The sequence below is a fragment of the Vanellus vanellus genome (genome assembly GCF_965231255.1).
Source record: "Vanellus vanellus genome assembly, chromosome: 2".
NCBI lineage: Eukaryota > Metazoa > Chordata > Aves > Charadriiformes > Charadriidae > Vanellus > Vanellus vanellus.
The window spans coordinates 77,592,906-77,614,103 of NC_138906.1; the positions used below are offsets into that span (position 1 = coordinate 77,592,906).

The window sequence follows — 21,198 nt, forward strand, 5'->3', positions numbered from 1 at the left end:
TCCCACCAGACCAGGATGCCCCATCCAGCCTGGCCTTGAATGCTTCCAGGGATGGGGCATCCACAGCTTCTCTGGGCAACCTGTTCCAGTGCCTCACCACCCTCACAGTAAAGAATTTCTTCCTAATACCTAATCTAAATCTACCCTCTCCCAGTTTAAAACTGTTAACCCTCATCCTATCACTACACTCCCTGATAAAAAGTCCCTCCTCATCTTTCCTGCAGGCCCCTTTTAGGTAGTGGAGAGCGGCTATAGGCCTCCCTGGAGCCTTCTCTTCTCCACGCTGAACAACCCCAACTCTCTCAGACTGTCTTCACAGGAGAGGGGCTCCAGCCCTCGGATCATCCTTGTGGCCCTTCTCTGGACTTGTTCCAACAGGTCTATGTCCTTCTTATGTTGGGGACTCCAGAGCTGGATGCAGTACTCCAAGTGGGGTCTCACGAGAGCAGAGTAGAGGGGGAGAATCCCCCCCCCTCGCCCTGCTGGCCACACTTCTTTTGATACAGCCCAGGATACAGTTGGCCTTCTGGACTGCAAGCACACATTGCTGGCTCATGTTGAGCCTCTCATCAACCAACACCCCCAAGTCCTTCTCCTCAGGGCTGCTCTCAACCCATTCTCCACCATTTTAGCCATGAAGCTCTTTCACAGGAAAAGACTGTGGCATATTAAAATATGTCAGACTTAAGCATTAAGAGGTGTTCTTTAACACTGAAGAGTCAAGGCACACCTTAATATAAGGTCCAAGGCTTTTTAGGGCTTCACCAGTCTGACCAGCTGCTCAATCTGACCAATCAATCTGATCGATTCTGGTCAGATCAGGACTCTGAATGCTTGAATAGATGGATTGTTTTCTCAGATCTAGAACAACAATTTCCATATTCCTAATCGGAGTATTGTTGTCCTGAAGAACTGGTAAGATCCTAATTTCTATAGTATAGATTTGGAGAACAACTTCATTAGGTTCTTCTTAAATAACACCCTTATCTAGAAACATTTTGCCATATGTCCAAAAGGACAAGGCCACACTAGTGTGTTGGCTGTACTGGAGTATAAATTAGTCAGGCATAGCAGCTGGCTTGGCTTTTGTTGTTAATTTCTAGAAAGCTCTGACCAATTTAAAAAAATACTTACAGACAGAAAAGAGTCAGCATATGTGGCTCGGTCCCAAAGCTTCACATTTACTTTTTCCTCACAATTTAAGTCTCTAACATTACACAGCAGACAAATTTGGCAGTTTTCATGGTTGTCAGAAATAAAAATGCCTTACTCCCTGCCAAAAACTATTTTGAAAATGAAACCCAAAAAATACAAAACAGAAAGGCACTGACTCTTATTACAACTGAAAGTAATTTTACTTGAGCAAGGACAGTAGATTTGTTTCTTAAAAGATTGGGGGGGGGGGGGGGGGAGGGGAAGAAAAGCCTTACACTAAAAAAAAAAATATTTCAGTTGTTTTTTATTTGCAACATTTTAACCAGACCAGTTTTTGTTCTTTAGAGGGGAAGAAAAAACCCACACATTTACAATGAACAGATTTTAACTTCAGGTTATATTAGTTCTCTTCTGGTTTTGTGCTAGCAATTTCTCTGAAGGAAAGAGATTGTGGTAGGAACTAAGACTAACTGAAAGAATTTGTCTGAACCATTCATAAAGAGGTTTTCACCCTAGAATTTCAAAGGTCTGAATTCATGCTTAAATTAACTAATACTTTAAAATCAATCTGAGCTATAGCAATTTAGCAGGGTAAAATTTTTTGAACTGTTTTAAAGGTCCTCGTATCAATTATTTTCTACTCGTCAGAGATTCCTAAAGCTCTCAAGAGAACAAGATCACAAGATCCGACACTTCTGACACGGAGGGTAACAGTCTTTGTCTGTATCTTAAAAATGCAAAAGAAAGTAAGCCTCTATTAACTTTTTATATACCACACTAAATATAGAAATAGCGCAAGACAACTAAAACAAATAAAGGTGTGTTGGGGGAGACCTTTTGATAGTACAGACACAACAGGTTTTTTCCTCCAAAAAGAGCAAACTTCCCTTTAAATAAACTTTCATTTTAATCTGTTGCATGGTACAAAGATTTTTGAGACATCAGACTTGGGTTGTAGCTTTTACGTGCCTTTCAATAAATAGGCACAAGTAATACTCTTATTGAGGCTTTCCAGTTTTGTTTAAGCTTATATATTGACAATTTTACAATGCCTACAAAATACAGCTGCAAATGTCTTAAAAGACAAAACTAAGCCTTGAGAGCATAAACTCTACAGGTATCCAGGATTTGACTTTTTGTGCCATGAGCTATAGAGTTACAAATAAAAAGTTTATTCAGTTTTAAATATACAAAAAGATTACTAGAAGGCTCTGACTTAAATGAAACAAAAAGGCATATTCTTCTACTATGCCATATTCTGTTTATATATATAAAAAAGTTTCTTGCTTTTCATTTTGCTCTAATGCACCTCAAATAGTAGATTATAAACTTTATATAACCCTCACTCAAACTTGCTTAAATCTCATGCCTCCAAAGGCTCACTTTTGCACGTATTTCCATTCAAGTCACAGGGAATATTTACTTGCCTAATTTAACCATGAAAAGAAATCTTTACATGTCTGGGGCCTTAGTCACTTACTGGAAAAATCTGAGAATTGAGCTCAGGAAAAAATAAAGCAACACATTATTTTTTTTTATTTTTACCTCAAAGCATGAGATTATTAGTAGCTATGTGTTACCAGAGTTACTCCGAAAAAAATATGAGAAAAAAGTGTTAGCAGTTAGTCAGCTGTAATACTGAGGCATAGTTCAGGAGATGTCTTCCTTCCAAGAACCTAGGACTGATCACTTCTAAGAGGATCATATCAATGAGCTAATGAGGTTATCGAAGTACATCAACCACACAAATACACAGAAATATACTCACCTCTAACATCATCAGTTATTTGATTATTTCTTAATAAAGATTCATTAATGTACCGCAACCTTGTCTAGCGGCGCAGGAACACACTACTTCCCCTTTTGAGCGACAGCAAACTTAAGTGAAGGGGAAATTTGTAGCAGCTTATGATTGGCCATAAAGTTCATTGTGGTGGCCAAGAATGGAATTCGGGAATCTTGGTTTACAGCCATGAAGTGAAATGTTGTTTTTAGCAAAGCCAAACAAAATTCCAATGGACTTCAGAGGAGTAATGATTCCAGAACAAATTAGATAAATTGTCTCTAACACAAATACTGAAGTACACATACACTTAACTTAGAAAAGAAATAAGGGAAATTCCAGTAGCGATAGTTAACTTGGATTTCCAGAAGATTTTATAAAGTCCTGCTTGAAAAGCTTAAGAAAATTAAGCAGCTATAGGATATGATCCTCAAAAGGATAAATAGCTTGTTAAGATAGAAACAGCATTAGAGTAAATGGTGTGTTTTCACTGAGGAGAGTTTCCACAGGGTATGTGCTGGGATCGCTTATGTTCAGTATATTCATAAATGCCAAGATAAAGAGGCTACAAAGCTTGCTGATGATATTAATTTTTTCATAATGTAAAGACTGTAACAACTAGAAAAAAATGTGGAACAGAAGTTATGAGATTGAGTGGTTGCACTATAATGCAGATGCTACAAAACAGCAGCTGAAATTCCATGAACAAGCAGAAAATTTAAGTACACTAGGGCTTTTCAGCCTGGAAAGGAGGCACCGGAGCAGTGATGATCAAGATCTGTATGGTCAGAAGAATCAGAGAAAAACGCTCGTTCCCTCTTTCAACGCAAGAGCTATGATGATTCAAATTAAGTGACTATGTTAAAATCAAAATAGTGAAGGAAACGGTTCTTCACATAATATGTGACTAAATCATTGAACTTGCTTTGTTGTAACTGTTGCAGATACACAAATTTACTTTCACACTAGTTCAAGAAAGAGCTATGCTCAGTGACTTTCTCAACATACTAAAAACACTTCTGATAGGAAAGTCCCTATGCTGAAATTCTCAATGCCTGGGAAAGTAACAAAGGAGCATCTTGACACATCTACCCTCTTCTAGTACACTCCCATAGGCATTCATTCTTAGTGTTCAGCAAAGGACGTTGAGTCAAGCCAAGGGTTCATCTAGCAAAGTACGGTCATTCGGATTAGCTACACATCTGGCAGCATCCCTGAATTTATGGATTCAAGCACACATTTGTGAAAAGGGCATTCCTCATACCATATGACATAGATTTTACTTGGCAAAAAAAAAAAATCTCAAATCATATCCTAAATGTGATGTTCTACAGTCTCAAAATAAGTTTGTTTGGGGATTTTTTTTTTTTTTTTCAACTTACCTATGAGGTCTGTAGGCCCAGTCCCCAGATTTTCTCCTCTAATTGTCACTTTTGTCCATGAGATGCCTTCATTGGGAGAGATGCCAGTTACAAGTGGGGGCTGCCGTGCTCGAGACATGATGTCTACTCAGTTACTGAAAACCACGTTGCTTTTATCTGTTCAGCAAGAAACAATGATTTAAAAACAATAATTATATTATGTTTAAAAATATTAAAAATATTTTACGCTGTTCTTCTAAAATGGCAGAGCAACACAAATGTAAATATGGAACACCACCCTCAAAGCCATTTTCCATAGTCAAAAACCAATAAAGAATATCTAAATCTTCTTTGCACTTCCTTTAAGTATAGCTCTAGTTCTGAACTGTAAAGAAAAAGTATATTCAGAAAAATATTAAACCTGCAAAATGCTTAATGAGACTATATACAGACACTCCAAATCATTTATGTCAGAATTCAAATGAGCCTATTCAATCCTCTATTAGAAAGTTATTATTGTATTCCTTAGGAAGTTCAAAATTGCTAAGCTAAGTAATAGACTATGATTACATATTAGGATAACTTCCCCATCAAAATTAGACTTACTGGCACAGACAGTCCCATGGGAAGAAGCCCCCAGCACTTATTTGTAGGAAGCATCAACATTTACATAAACTGAGAAAATGAAAACATTACTTACAGACACTACACTAGCAGAGAATATCAACAAAACAAATACTATCCCAACAGAGCAACAAAAACGCACATAAAATTATTGAAGAAGCATTTCCAGAAGAATATTCCTTCACACCTGAAATTAGGAGTCAATTCAAACCAGTTTAATTAGCTCTGTAATACAAATACCAATATGGTACGCATGTTACGCGGTACATATTTATTTTACTATGCAACTGATCACTAATCCCTATGTCTTATTAGCAGTTTCCTTTGTACAACTCTGCAGCTATAACCAGAAGGTAAGTATAACCTGAAGTGCGTTAGCTCCCACCAACTTCTCCACATTTACAACACTTACTAAACATAGAGCCTGCCCATAGGTACACAGGTACTACAGAAGTCATAAGACAGGCAAAAAAAGTTTCTTTTAAGGAATTCCACAGTAATTTTGTATCACCCATTCCATTTCATGACTCCTGAATTCTTCTACTAAGACACAATAACATTCTTAAAATTCCTCATAAAAAAATTTTCATTTGGTATTCTGGAACTTTGTAAAGTTACCTATGATCAGCTTCTAATAAGAATTCATCTGTGTTAGAAAGGTAAGAACCTAAAATAACCTATAGGAAGAAATGTTTTTATTTCTATGAAAATCCAGGAAAGATGGAACAGTTTAGTATCCAAAAACCTTAGGTACACATATAGAACACTTTAGTGCACACAATTTTTAAAGTTCAGGTTGGTAAAAAAATACGTGGAATATGAACCAAGCTTTCTAAGGCTTCTCTTATTTTAACTTCAGATCAAGGTATATTTTCTATTTTCATTTGCTAATAGACAAGTCCATGAAACCCAGAATCTCTGTAAATCATCCCTAACAATAAACTGAAGTAAAGTTGTGGTTTCCGAGCACCTGAAGTTAGGAAATACCAGAATTAAGTAAGCTATCTTTTTTTCAGCCACTTCTGCATATACGAAATACATTCATTGTAACGTCATACCCCATGCTTCTACACAACCTCCCCAAATTTTTCAGTGTTACTAGGTAGATCTGCCATGAGGATCAAAGCAGCTCCCACTGACTGGTTTCTTTCTTCGTATTCTGAATGCACACTGAAAATGAAGATGGAAATCAGAAAGCCAGGAATAAGGAGGAAGATCTGGTGGTGAAAGTAATCAAATACTGCCCCTGGAACTGGATCTTGTCTCTTACCTATATTATAGATGCATAGCAGGTCACTCAGAATAAAACTTTACAGAAAGATATTTTTTTTTTCTTATCAGTTTCTGGGTGTCCAACATCAGAGCCCACAGCCACACCCAAAGCGAGTGTGACACGTACCCTGAACATAGGGAATGGTGCACAATGCTCCGAAATATTCAGGTCCTAAATAGCCACCTCAAATCTATAAATAGATCTGATCTTAAATGTCTGTTTCGTATTTTCACGTATTTAAAACAGGAATACTATCACACATCACAAAAGCTATTTTGAAGACAAATTCATTAACGTGGAAGGGCCATTTAGATACTCTGAATGCCACAGAACTATTAATATCTTCAGTGAACTTTTGAGACTACTTTTGAAGAGCACGTAACTAACAAGCGATGCAGATGCAAGCAAGAACATAGTAAGTTGGAGTACGTGAGCCATGTCCAGTACATGAAGGAAGTCTGGTAAGAGCCCATGATAACACACACAACATATGACTGGAACTAAGGTGGTTTGTTTTGGTTTTGTGTTTTTAACTGGCAAACCTCATAATATTTCTGGTTGACTTCACAACATTAAAAATTACATTATGTTTTTAACAAAACATTAATTTCCCATTTTTTTGCAAACAACAAACTGATGAAAAGGAATTAAGTTATGTAGTATCATATTGATGCTTCCATAAGTCTGTATGTAAAATACTGGAACTTTTTACATTAACCCAACATGAGTCTAGAGAAGTGCATAGTCAACAGATGCCATCTATAATCTTGTGGGTAGAACAGCACTGAAGGAGAGGAGGACTCTATCAGCAGATTACAAAGAAATCAGTTGACAGTCATCTCCAGCAATGGAAGAGAAGGTTGTTCTCCGGCAGACAGAGTCCCCTCCCTCCTGCCCTACTCCTGTTTCTTTCCCAGCACTGTTTCCCCCCCCCGTCTCTCTCAGACAGTGTCTGCCTCACTTCAAAACTGAGGCCAGGTGCCAGTCTTGCAGCTGAACTATTTCCTGCCCTTATCCTGCTGATTTTCCCTCTGACTTCTTATCCGTAAATTCGAGCAGGGAGGGAGAGGGAGGTTAATATCACAATACTCCTTTCAAATCTGGACACCTTGGTAACTCCTCTTCATTACCTCCAATTCCTTACCCCGAGCCTTCTTCTCCAGATCGCCCACCTGCACTACTGTTGATCCACTTTCTTGCCACAGCTGAAAACGATAGACCTGGTCTTCTGTCAAGACCCCTATCCTGGACTCACAAGGCTTGCCCAGTTTTCCTCTCATCTGTGCTGTATTCAAAGATACATTAACACAGCATTGCCTGACAAAACAACAGGCAGCACAATAAAAATAAGCTTCCCAGTTCCCTTGTTAAACTTAATACTACCTGGAGCGATCAGAATCCAAAATTACAGGGAGAGTCTTGTTTATTCCTATACAATTACAAGATGCATATTCACAGAAGTTCAGACCTTTCAAAATTTAATGTTTCCTCTGGCAACCTGTGCAAAGAGGATATTAGAGAAGAACCAGGTGCCTAAGTTTACCTAGAGTGAGGAGGACAAACTTCCTCATGACCTCATCTACATAGTCCTTGCAGCTTTGCCCATAGATCCTCAGCAGAGCTTGAAGATACACAACAGCTGTAAAGGAACAGTGGAGTTATGTCCCCACGTTCACACTGAGCCACCTTCTGCAGAAAGCAACATGTGTCAAAGACAATATAAAGACAACAGTGTATCAAAGACAACATAAAACACCTCTTTTAGTTTTCAGCAATTTTGTAAAGATTTATATAGAATGTTAATCAGTAACACAGATGTAAAAAAGACATCTTCAGGAACTCAGTGGTAATATGAAGAAATACTGAGGAAAACAAGTAAAATAGAAGCTACTTCAGTATTATTTGGTTGATTTTCTCCTCCTTACCCCCCCCCCCCCCAAAAAAAAAAAAAATGTTATGGTTCCCTTAAATTACAGCCATTGTTTCTTTCAAAATACCTAGGCACACAGGTAATTGGCTTGAATCAATACCAAAACTCAAAAGTAATATTACAACATATTTTTCTGGATTTTAGAAATTGGCACTAGATCCCTCTTTGTGATGAGCTAAATAAATGTAATAAAAATGCTGAGCCTCCTGAGGTCTAACATTTTTTCTAAAGTATTTCCATACTTACTGCAGAATTGCTTTAAAATACCTCACTGGAATGAGAATACCACAGTAAATCTCAACACATCACAAAAGCACTACAGCACTGAAATGTTCTATTATTATTATTTTTAAAAAACAATTGGTTTCTTTTATTTCAAAGAGTAAGTTTAGGAACTCTATGGAATCTGTCTTTACCACAAATATCAAACAAATGCTTGGGACCCTTCAATTAATTTATAGTATTTCCTCTCCTTCATGACAAACATGTCAATAGTTAGAATAACTGAACTGCCTATTGGGAAGCCTAGCTGGTATACTACTGTAGCTCAAAAGCAAGTTTCCAATTTTTTAAATTATTTAAGGCAAAGCTGAAAAAATAATTACTTTTTCATTTCATTAAAAGTTACAACCACCTAATTTAGAGCTTTTGTTGCAATTCTATATATTGCCATAACGAGAAATTTTATTCTTTACAAATATGTATTATGTATAAAATAATAATAATCATCATTTTAAAAGCAGCCTCTTACCAAAAGACTGTTTCTTATACAGACTAGGGGAGACTGCATAAAGACAGTTTTCTATACAAGATATTTCCTCTGAGGAGCCAGGCTCACCGAAGATGTGTTGAGAAGAGTATTTTTTTGCAATGGACAACCTTCCACTCTAACAGGTCTCTTTCGCTCTTTACTCTCCACCCTCCACCCCCTTTTTTAAACTTCATTTCCTCAGAATATCTCCCCAACAGTTTAACATGGATGACATCTGTTTGACTGCTCCCATGATCTTGCCTGTATTATGATCTTGCCCATATTATTCTATTATTCTGTCATAATTCTTGTTATGAAAGTGCAAGGAGTTAGAAAGCCTCTGCAAAGACCACCTACTACAAAGCCCACCTACTACAAAGCCATCTTGAAAAATGGCTTTCATAAACATCATCTTCATCCTTTACACGAGCTTCTCAAATAAACTATCATCTCACAAAGGTTTGGTTCAAAAAAAAAAAAAAAAAAGAAAAAAGAAAATCCAGACAATTCTGAACATTACAAGCTTGCTAAAGAGGGGGCATCCTCACAATCTATCCTATAAAAGCCACTTTAGAAACAAATAATGAAGAAAAGAAGTATGGCCCAACATAAGGGAAAATACAAGTCTAGTTGCCTTTTTGACTTTTGTAAACCTTCAGTTGGTTTAAAACAAGAGTTCTTAAACAGGTTTCCCCATTCAATTTTCAATAGCGAGCAGAGAAGAAGCACAAAGTAAAATGCCAATAGCTACCATACCTGTTCTGTAAAGCAGAGTAATGCTTACCACTCTGGAAGAAGTACCAGAACATGAAAAAAGCGAACAACAGATGGTCAGAATTTAAGGATATTAAATTGACTGGTAAATTGAAATCCCAAAGCAAAACTACAAACATCATGAAGGCATGGAACTTCAGGAGACAAGTAACAAGCAGGTGTCACTTCACAAATTTCACTAGTGGAAAAATTAGCAGTTGAAATGTTTTAGAAGTCAGAAACTCGTTTTTAAAACAAGATAGCAAGTTGGCTCCAGTTACTGAAAATTCAGTTAAGTTAAAGTTTTCAGCGTTACTTTGCCAGACACTGAACTTAAAAGACTGTCTTGGAGGAAGATAGACTCAAGGTCAATGCAAGTGCCATAGTCATCTAGCAAAGGGAATCTAAGCTGTCAAGAAGGGAGGAAAGAAAAAAGCCTATTTGTCATCGCTGAGAAAGTCTAACCTACAAGCAAGCATGCAGGTCTTCAGGTATCAAATATTTATTCTCACTCATATATACGTGACAGAATATAATTTTAAAAATATTTTGAGGCAGATACAGCAGGAATGTCCGAAGAATCACCCATGTTCAAATCACAGTATGCCTCAGATGTTGTTGTTTACTTTTTTTAAAAACAAACCAAACTGAAACTAGTAGGTGAGGTACTCTTATCACACTAATATCACAGCACTAAATGCTTTCCAAATGAACAGATTTATGAAGCACCCTTTTTTAAACAAGCAATAAATACTCAGATTCCAGAACCTAGGTGATGGCCTTTTCACCTTACACTACACAAACTTGTGCTTCTATTAAATAAATCTATTAATTTGTTTTCAGTAGAAAACCCAAAGAATCCCCCGAGCACAACACGCTACGACAGAGTTGGTGAAGGGACACTACAAATGACCCCAAGAAGGACGACAAAGCAAGAAGTTTCCTACACGTTTGTACTCATCAAAACCATTACAAAATTATGAAAAACGCTATTGCAATCTTTTCTGTGCTTTATCTTCCCAACAATATAAATTCAGACAGACAATCTACATAAACCAAGATTTAAATGCATCCAAAAAGCAGCACTGTGAAAATAACTGACATTTATTAACCCCTCTGGAGATCTTCAGTGCCCTAGAATTTCCACAGCCTTCAACACTGCATTAATAATACAAAGTCCATTCCTGCAAGCCTGCCAGAAAAGACTGGGAAGTGAATAAGCTAAACAATGCTGAAATTCCAAGTGATATTAAGAATCTATGCATGTTTATTTAAATAATAAAAGAAGACTTGTCAATTTAAACAAGAAGTGCTCACGAACCTCACATGGGGGGGTGGGGGGGAACAACTCTTCAAAACACCGCTAAGCTAGTTATAATGAAAAGATGAACAAACATAAAAAATGGGGTAACTTCACCGTCACACAGGAAAAACAAAGCCTCATTTGTCTTGCCCTGTCATATCCGGCATGTTGACTCAAGCCAATATTAACACTGACAAACATGTTAACCTACAGGACAATATTACATGCCAAAATCAGTTTCAATTTGGGAAGATGTGCAAGTTTTGCAATTGAGAGGGCAAATGAGAAAAAAGAAAAGATTTGGACTATTAAATGATGTAATAGGATAGCCTTCTCTTTATAATATTCCAATCAGTCACGAAGGGCGTACTAGAGATTTTAGTTTTAGGGCAGTCAGTTTTGCTTTCACAATCGCCATACTTGCAATTTTCCTCAGTATCTCAGAGGTCCTCTTTCCTTAACCCAGCAAGGTACATCTTCATGGCTATCTATCTTGACAGAGTGAAAGCAAAATAATCACAGCACTCAGCAATACCATTAACATTTCTGAGTCACAAGGGATTAAAAGGCCAGACCCAAGGCAGATGCTGCGTGAGCCCTCGACAGAGGGGTTGAGCGCCCGTTGCAGCCTGGGCTGCAGCTGCGAGGGATTGACACCGCTAACTGCGGAACCCAGCTCAGGAGAAACTCCGGGCACAGTTCCGGCATCCGAAATAAATTAAAGTAAACAGTGTTGCTCTCTCTCATCCACCCTGTTAGCAGCCTCTCGGTTGAGCTGGAGACCACACACCCAGACCACACAGCACCAGCTGAACTCCCTCGCACGCAACATCTAGAAGCTGTCACTCTGCTGAGGTATGAGGGGGAAGAGGGGGGGCAGGAGTGAGTGTGTTTAGAAAAGCTGCTTGCTCTCTCCTCCTATCGTTACAGCTGGTTATGTTTTGTGTGGTTGGGAAGGAGGGAAAGGGAGGGATAAAAAAAAAAAACCACGACCTATAAACCTCACTAAGAAAACATATTGGTCTTGGCCTTTTGTAGTAATGATTTGCACTCCTCCTGTACTAGTTTAGTAGCTGATGAAGGGCTAACAAAGCATCCATTTAACATCAATTAACCTTCTATCTATCACACGTCAAAGAAAATAATCTAGACTAGTATAAATCCATTTCCTTGCACATGTTAAATGACAGCATCTTATCAGTTATGATGTACAGCATACCTATACATTGATGTATTTTTACATCAGGAATCTTGACAAATTATTTATTTGGGGAGGCAAGAGATTCCCCACAAGGAACAATTAACAGCACAAATGCCATTACAACATCAAAACGTCAAATTTTTCCACAAACATACCATTGTAAAATGAAGTTTTGTTCATTAGTATCTCACACCGTAAACAACCTGAAGGAAATTAATGAGCCTACATATTAACACTGAGTTTGTGACCCATCAGCAAGAAGTAAAAATAGCAAACCTCTAAAAATAGATTAAAAAGAACATTAATCTATAATACAGATGAACAGAGGCTTTTAAGATGGGGAGGGAAGGGGGGAATCCTTTGTTTCTTTTAGTTCAGAAAATCATTTCATCTGCCAATTATATCGCCTGTTCAAACAGAAAAAGCTGAGTAATACATTTGAAGAATTTTAAAATGTATTTAAGTCAGTCTACTTTAAAAAAAAAAAAAAATTCCCTTCCCTCTAGTCTGCCACCACAAACACACATACCTCCTCCATCAAACACACCAGCACACGAATTTAATTTAATCCACATACACAGTCTGAACAGTCTAGAACCACAGTCACATTTTCACCTCAACTCAAAATCTATTTACCTAAGTGACAATGACAATTTCCAAGTGCCACTATTAAACAAAACCATCAATACTACAATAATCCAAATGTCAACATTAGCCTTATAAACTTGGATTAGGACATTGTTGTTTGGGGAAAAACTTAAGGTGAGATGTTTGTTGGAATTTTTTATTATCAAATACATTTTCAAAAAAGTTAGCTTTAAAGTTCCATAATTTCAGATTGAAAATAAATTATTCCCCCAATTTATTAATTAGGTCTACGTGCTGGTTTATAGCAGTTCTTGAATGCAAACTTTTGCTAGTATATTCAATGCTACAGCACTTATTCATTACCAAGACTGAAGTCAAACCAATTTAAGTTTTCTGAAAGTTTGTTCCGGTCATACTGAATTGGCTAAAAAAGGGCGATACCGTAGAAGAAAGTGTAATTTAAGAAAGTCTGAACACAGATGTTTCTCCCCAAATGTTCCGCTATTTTCATTATAAATGGCACTACAACTCCACAGAAATTAAGTCATCTACTTGGTTAAAAGCTTCTGTATTTATTATCTGACACATCACTATAAGCTAGCAACGTTGTGAAGAAAAGCCTTAAACATCTATATATAAACATATATATAGAAAAAAGTCAACTCGGCTTTACACAAAACCATACCACAGATGGCCATAAATCTCCCATTAATTTCTAAATTCTCACAAAGCACATGCTTTCCTACATCTGCTTCTACCTCCAACATGCAGCAGTTTGCTTCATCTAGAAGTCATTCTCGTTACTGCCCTCCAGTTAAACCATTCATCCCTCTTTTGTTCTAAAGTTATTCATAATTTTCTGCACATTATTGTAGCTATTAGGAAAACGGTAAAGAATCTTAATACCCTCATCATCCCTCTATCTTATGTTCCTCACAGGCAGAAATTCAAAAACAATATTTCAAGCATCAAAAACTTTCAAATATGTTTATGCAAATGCATTCTGAAAGATCCAGAAGTTCTGAAAAATAAACTAAATAAATCCCAATGGGATAGGATATTTTTTTCTAGAGAAAAGAAACAAGACACCACAGATTTTTTTCTAAGCCCTGTAACTATACACAATATTCTTTATAAAAACACTATATGACCACTGTAATTACACAGTTCACATGGTTGAAGTTTTAACTTGGTTGCTTGTAGGCAGGACAGCAACACCAAATTTAACATTTGCTCCGTGTCTTTTTTGGCATTTCCTTTTGTTTCAAAAATATTTAAAAGAGGAGACATGCACTTGTGTTACTGAGATTCCTGTATTTTTCATGTTCTCTCCCGAACACCTCTTTCTGGCCGCTGGTCAGGGAAGTACTCAAGACATATGCTATAGCATCTTTCTCTATTCACATGGCCAAACACATGCTCAAGTATTTCACTGAGAGCCTGAGTGCACACGTATTTTTCAGACATATTTCAGCCTGCCTCTGCCTTACATACTCTCAATCTTCATTTCCATTCATCCACCTAAAATCCCATCTGCTGTACAGAACTATCATGCCTTCAGAGTAGTATAAGTTGTCTTGTGAAAAGCAGAAGTTCCCCTGCCTTCTATGCTGATGAAAAGGAAACACGAGAAAAACCCATCAGGTATATACATAGCTCCTTAACTTTTTGCCAAAAATCTAATGTTTGCTTTTCCTGCAAGAAGCGAGTTACACATGTTAAAACCACAGTGAGATTTGAGGCATCACAAGACTCACAGCATTCTTAAATAAAAAATTTGAAGTCATTGCTTTTTAGTTGGTATATTTTAAGATTATCTCAAAAGATCCACTTAGTTTGTCCTCAATACAAAACTGGGCATCTAAAAAAAGAATTTTTTGCTCAGCATAGCCCTAAATCTTTAACTACTACAGGCTTTTTGATGAACTTCCAAATACAGGGTACATTGCTTTCAAGTTATCCACAAAGTGAAAGAAAAAATACAAGTCTAAGTATACCTAAAAATCACTGATTTATATGTAATCTTATCCACAGACACTTTTACACTGCCCGAGTCCCCACTGGCTTCTGCACAATATAGCCTAAGGTCTGCTTTTGAGAATTTAACTGAACATCAGGGAATCTGTAGTTGCCTTAAGGTCAAGAGAAAACCAGACCCATTAAGGGCTCGGTGTCCCAGAAATTTTGTTATCCTTAAAAACAAACCAAATAAAATTAGAACAGAAACAAAGGCTTTCACACCTATCATTGACTGCAGTAACAGTATTTTCTACTGAAAATGCTGAACATACTGTCTGCAGATTAATTAATAACAACTGTTGTCAAAAAAGGCTATACAGTCCGATTCCCTTTTGAAGAAAAAGCACTAAATAATATAATAATATAATAATATAAGAAGTAGAATCACAAACAACTTCTCCATAGGAGGGAGGGGAGATGTTTGACTTAGTGTTGTTTAAAATATTAAATACTTAGCTTACCTTTCCCTAAGCAAAGCATGCAACATACCAATCACACAACTAATCCTTATTTTCAGGCATTTCTCTCATTACTTAGTTTCTAGGAAAAAGGTTTCAGGTTCCTTCCCCCCCTCACCCACCCCAGGGGTTCACAAAAATGAGTTCTCACTTCTGCCCTTCCCTCCTCTAACTTTTGGCATTGGGAGAACAATCCAACTGCTTTTGAACTGAAATACTGACGGGAATTCTAGAAAATAATTTTCAGGCTAAGGTACAAAAATTTTAATCAGCTTTATTTTTAAATTGATACTTTGCAAGCTGTAAACACAGACCTTTGCTTTAATGTTCAGCACAAAAGATGAAACAGAATCTGATGTGACTGCGCTGTGCACGTGCTGTCTAATCATCCCTCATCCTACAAGCACCTTTACAAACAAGATTTCTCCCATTACCAAGCACCATATTTCTCCCCTGGGAAAAGTAATTTGAAAGACAAGTTGCACAGCACAGATTTACAGAATGTAGGTGGTCCAAGACGGAAAGTCAAACTTAAGCTGAAGAGCTAATAACTGACTTCTACTAAAAGATAGCTGTTTTCAGATTTTGATCCTTCAGCATACTTAAGTACAGCAGCAGATTTCACTCTTACTGAAAAACTCACATAGAAAATAAATTCACTGTAACATGTACAATAACGAGTATTATTTTCCAGTCATTTTCATTGTAAAATGAAGTACTACTGATTTCTCCTGTGGAAGATTTTCTGTACCTGCTTGCATAACTACATAGTGATGTACAGCTATTCAAAATACATTCAAGTAATGCAGATCTGCGCTTCACAGGCTGTTTTGCCCTGGAATACAAAACTGTAACTGTAGATTATTTCATGGATACTTTCAACAGCTGTCAGAATTCTGTTTTTAAGAACACCTTCTATACTCACTCTTCTGTTACCATCCTATTGAGATATTACTTTTTTCTTTTCTCCTTTTTTTAAAGTGAAGTAAGAAAGCAGAAAAGCACAAAATAAACAGAATTAAAATAAACCTGATGCTTAGTTTCAAGTACAGTGCTTAAGACTTAGTGGATTTACAGCTAAGCACATCAGCATATTGAAAGAAATTAAGTATGGTTTAACATAACATATCTCAAAGTTCTCATCACTGAAAGAGGTCACTTGCCTCTGCCGTTCTAGTCAACCCACTTATGCTTTAGTCCACCTTCACTGTGAGGAGTAGCATAATAACGAACCGACTGTATCAGTGGATACAGTTTCTTTTTAATAGGACCTCGGGAAAACAATTGGAGGATTACATATTTTAACATCTTTATGCTCTCAACACCTCAAATGCTCTCAACACCTAGCAAAAAAATCTCTGCTCATTCACAATAAATCCTATGACTCAAAAAAAAAAAAAATCTGAATACTACAGATTCAAAATACTTAGCGAACAGTACCTTTTGAACTGAAAATGAAACCATTTCTCCACACAATATCCACTGCTCAAAGGGCAAGGTGCTAAATGTTTTACTTTAAAGGCTTTTTTTTTTTTTAATTACATTCATGACTTAGAACTTTAAGGGGTTTTCAAATTAATTCTAAAAATGTCCATTAACCTAGACTCAGCACTAATATCTGACAAAGCAATTGCAGCATTAAAAATCCCTCATCCTATAAAGTCCATAAAAATATTGTAATCTATTGAATGAAGGCCATGAAAATGCAAGACAACTCTACATTTTGCTTAAAAAAAAACAAACCAAAACAAAACAAAAAAACAGCACAAGTCTGATTGGTAGCGTGCTTTTAATATGTAGTTTCACCTCTGACACATACTAAACAAAGTTAAGTTTTCCATACACAAAAAACCCTTACCATTACAATGTAAATTAATGGTATTTTCAGTGAGGTAAGTCATACCAGTATAATGCAAATCATCACATCCTGTTTTAAATGACGTTTAAGACGACAGAAATCCCATCTAAGAAAAAACATTGCTGTCTGAGGGTGGGCATAAAACTCAAAACCAGTAAACTAAGCTGTCCATGGGAAAGCAATCAGCGGCAAGACATGCCTTTTGCTCCTTCTTGCTGGGTCGGTGCAAGCTGTGATAGATATTATAGAAATAGAGAACCAAGAATTACAGAACTTTTCTTCTTCAGGTGAGCAAAACGTAAAGCAAGAAAACAGACCTGTCTTCCTAAGCCACAAGTTTATTTGTAGTTTACATTGAATAAAACAAACAAATAGAAGTCCTTTAAATGTTTTGACAACTTTACCAAAAGCAAAACAAAGTCTACAGTAATAAAATGCATACAAATCACTAAAGGAGAAAAGAGACTGTTTACTTATTTTAAGAATTACCAGAAAACCTGAAAAGTTGAAGTGAGATTACTATTTTAAACTAAAGTTTTAAGACTGAATATTTGTAGGTTAGATTTAATCTGATGTTCTCTCAGAGTTAAAATGGCTTAATACTTCACTGGCTTTCAATTCAAAGCTTTCAAGTGTATGGCTAGAAGTTGTTAATCCACAGTGAGCAAGCAAACTGCAGTAAATAGAAAAAATGGGGGGGGGAGGAGACAGAAAAGGAAAAATTGACAGTGTAGAAGGAACACTATTTTGAAAACCAGTCAAACTGGACAGAATGGGAAACTCCATTTTGGAAATAGGATCATCCCCATTTTCAGACACCTGCTCCTCTTGATAAGAGATCCTTTTCAGGTTCGTAATTAAGATATTGAAGAGGCAAGGAAGAAAGATGTTTGATCACCCAGCTCATGACCCTCCTGGACTGCAATGCAATCTAAGTGAGGGAGAAATGTAGAACTGGGTAGAGAGTAAAAAAAAAAAAAAAAAAAAAAAAAAAAAAATTTAAGTCACAGAGTAAGTGTTACGCTTCCAGTTAGATATCAATGAAAACAGTCACCTCTCAACCAGTATATGTTATTTTGATTTGTTCCACGTTCCTTACTATGGTGCTTTCTTACTGTAACTTGCCTAAGTACACACTCATTTTGGAGGAGTTATTTCTGAAACTTTACAGTACCACTGAATAGCAAGTTATAAAAAACAGACCCGCAGATAACCAGCTCTTCAGAGCTCAGACCTCACCTCTCCCCTGCTTATTTCCTCTACGCCCCCCCACCCAGCGCACCCACACGCAAACACTTTGTTGAGCTGAACGATATAAGACAGTCCCAGACCAGCCTCCTTTCATCGTATACCCAAGCGGGCCCTGAGGCTCTGGACAGGCTGTTGTCAGCAACGACACACAAAGCCCAAAGCCACTGATGTGCAGCCCTGCCCGCTGCCTCCCAGGGCCAGCCCCACCAGCTCTGAGAAGGACTCCCTCACAAAGCGCTCCCGGGCCTGAGCGCAACCTCTCACAGCCACCGCCGCCCAACAAACACCCACCCGCCGGCAGGACACCGTGTGCCCCCCCCCCCCCAAACCCACCCCTCGGGGGACGGGCGACGGGGATCCCCCTTGCCCCGCCGGCGGTGCCCCGGTTCCTGTCACGGGGCTGAGGGAAAGCGAGCCGGGAAGTCACCACCTCTTTCCCTCGCCAGGCGGCCCGGCGGGACCCGGCGAGCAGCCACCGGCCTCGGGGAAAAGACGAGTGGCCGCCCGCCCCCGCTCCCACGGCGGGGCCAGCAGATGCCTCTAGGGAGGCTGAGGAGGAGCCGCCACCGCGCCTCTACGGCCGTTAACGACAATTCCATCCCCGCTTCCCCCCACCCGGGGCTGAGGCGGGGCCTGGGACGCGACACTCGACCCCGCCCGGCGGGCGAGAGCCTCGACACCCCCACCCCGGGGAGCGGGAGAGGAAGAAGGGGGGAGGCCGAAGGAGCCGGAGCTGCCCCGCTGAGAGCCCGGCGGAGGAAGAGCGGGGCGGGAGGCCAGAGACTGTCACTCACCGGCCGCCGCGTTCGTATCCGGCACCTGGGGCTGCTCCGCTCCCAGCAGCGCCTCCGCGTCCGGCGGGCACAGACACCTCCAGCCGCTGCCCGAGAAAATCGATGGAACACGGAGCGATCGAGCGAGGGCGGGGGACGGGAAGCAGCCGCCGGGGCCACGAGCCCCGCCCCCTTGCAGGCACCGCCCTGCGCGCACCGCCTCCCGCGCCCTCTCGCCATCTTAACCCTGAGGTGAAAGTGTTGAGGGCAGCGGGAGCTGGTGCGTTGGTGGAAGAGGGGCGAGGGAAGAGGAAAATTATCATAACAGTGGCGGTGACGGCAAAGACGACAACGACAGCGATACTAAATAATGATAATAAACCCGGTGGTTTACAACTGTAAAAAACTGGTGTGGCGGTGTGAGGGGAGGGCTCAGCTATGGGAATGGGTCCCACTTTTCCAATGAAGAAGTAGAAATGTTTCTTACCAAACGTGCCCTCTGCCTGGGGATGAGGGCTCTGGACACCGGCTCTTTTTGCTTTTGGAAAAGCCCAGCACATCTCCCTTCTCCCATTTTTCTGGGATTGTTCAAAATTTTCAGTTGCGAAAGCCAAGTCTGGACAAAATCTTAATGGGAAGGGGAGGAAAAGCAGAGAGAAAACACAGAAGGAAGAATCTGTTGCTCAAGTTTTGCCAAACCAGATGTAAACCAGGACTTTAGCAGGAAAACAAATTACCTTTCATAAAACCTCAAAGAACTTGAGCACCGTAAAAAGCATTATGGCCAATAAATTTTCCTTGCTTTTTTTCCCAGAAGTTAAAGACACCCAAGCTAAATTAGTAGGCTGTAATATCTTGTCACACGAATAAAGAGCACTTAGACTCTTTCCTTTGGGTTCTGTAAATTGTTGCACAGCATCTCTCAGGGGGAAAATCATGGAATCTTCAGAGTTGGAAGGGACCTCTAGAGATCATCTAGTCCAACTCCCCTGCTAAAGCAGGATTACCCAGAGCACATTACTCAGGACTGCATCCAGGCGGGTCTTGAAAATCTCCAGAGAAGGGGACTCCACAACCTCCCTGGGCAGCCTGTGCCAGTGCTCTGTCACCCTCACCGTAAAGAAGTTTTTCCGTGTATTTGAACGGAACTTCCTATGTTCCAACTCGTGCCCGTTGCCCCTCGTCCTGTCACTGGGAACCACTGAAAAGAGCCTGGCTCCATCCTCCTTCAACCCACCCTTTAGATACTTGTAAGAAATTCTTGTAAATGAGAGTGTCGGGTGTCTATCTTTTCTCTAATTACCTCCACAGTTTTCACTAGTGACTCTGCGGTTTTCTGCTAATACCCAATGCAGAAAGAGAGCTCTTCCGTCCTCTAAGAAGAGTGAAGTTGGCATCATATTAAAAAAAAAAAAGTGTATCTATTTGCCACCCATTTCAAAATTATGTTTTTCCTCCATGACAGCTTGTTAGCATTTTCTCATTAAACATCTGTCATTGGATGTGCCAAATAAAACCCCCACCTTGAGAGGTTTGGTTGATACGGAAGGCCCCACCCAGCACACTGCATACCCGGGTCCCAGCCCTGCCCAGTGCCCTCTGGGAGTGGGTACCTGTGCCCCAAAACCCCCTTGACTTTAGTGGGGGTCTGTAAAGGCAGCTGTCTCCCCAGAAGATTTTGTAATAAAGAAACGTGAATTTAGATGTAGTTCAGTGGCAAACTGCAGTGCCAGACTGAAGTTCTCTTGCGGAGTTGGCTGCATCATCACCTCTGTTGTAAATGCAGATACCCTAAAAAGGTGAATCGTTAAGAAGAGGGAGCCTGAACTTGAGAAGAGACCCCCCCCAACATCAGCTGAAGTGAGAAAAAGTGCGAGGCCTTTTGCTTCTGAAAATGTCACCTAGCCCTCCACTTTTAGAGTTTTTTAACCTGCTGTTTCTAAACAGCTGCTCAGCAGTGGTTTTATCCAGACTTTGGCCCTGGGGAACTTGTCAGAACAGCACAACCAGGCTAAACTCTGCAACGACAGAGGCCTTATAAATGGTATATGTAGGTTCCTCACAGGCATCCACATAGGCAAATCTTCCAGTTACCAAGAGCAGCATCCAGGACTCTT

General features: G+C 39.2%; 1 protein-coding gene across 1 annotated transcript in view; it reads right to left on the bottom strand.

Annotated features, from left to right (window-relative positions):
* Positions 1-19,158, bottom strand: part of EXOC2 (exocyst complex component 2) — a 133,350-nt gene extending 114,192 nt beyond the window's left edge. Inside the window, exons 1-2 of the mRNA XM_082479417.1 lie at positions 19,103-19,158; positions 4,321-4,476 (exon numbers count right to left, since the gene is read on the bottom strand). Of these exons, the coding sequence (XP_082335543.1) occupies positions 4,321-4,438 (118 nt within the window). The 5' untranslated portion in view covers positions 4,439-4,476; positions 19,103-19,158. The remainder of the gene's footprint in view (positions 1-4,320; positions 4,477-19,102) is intronic.
* Between the last annotated feature and the right edge of the window lie 2,040 nt (positions 19,159-21,198).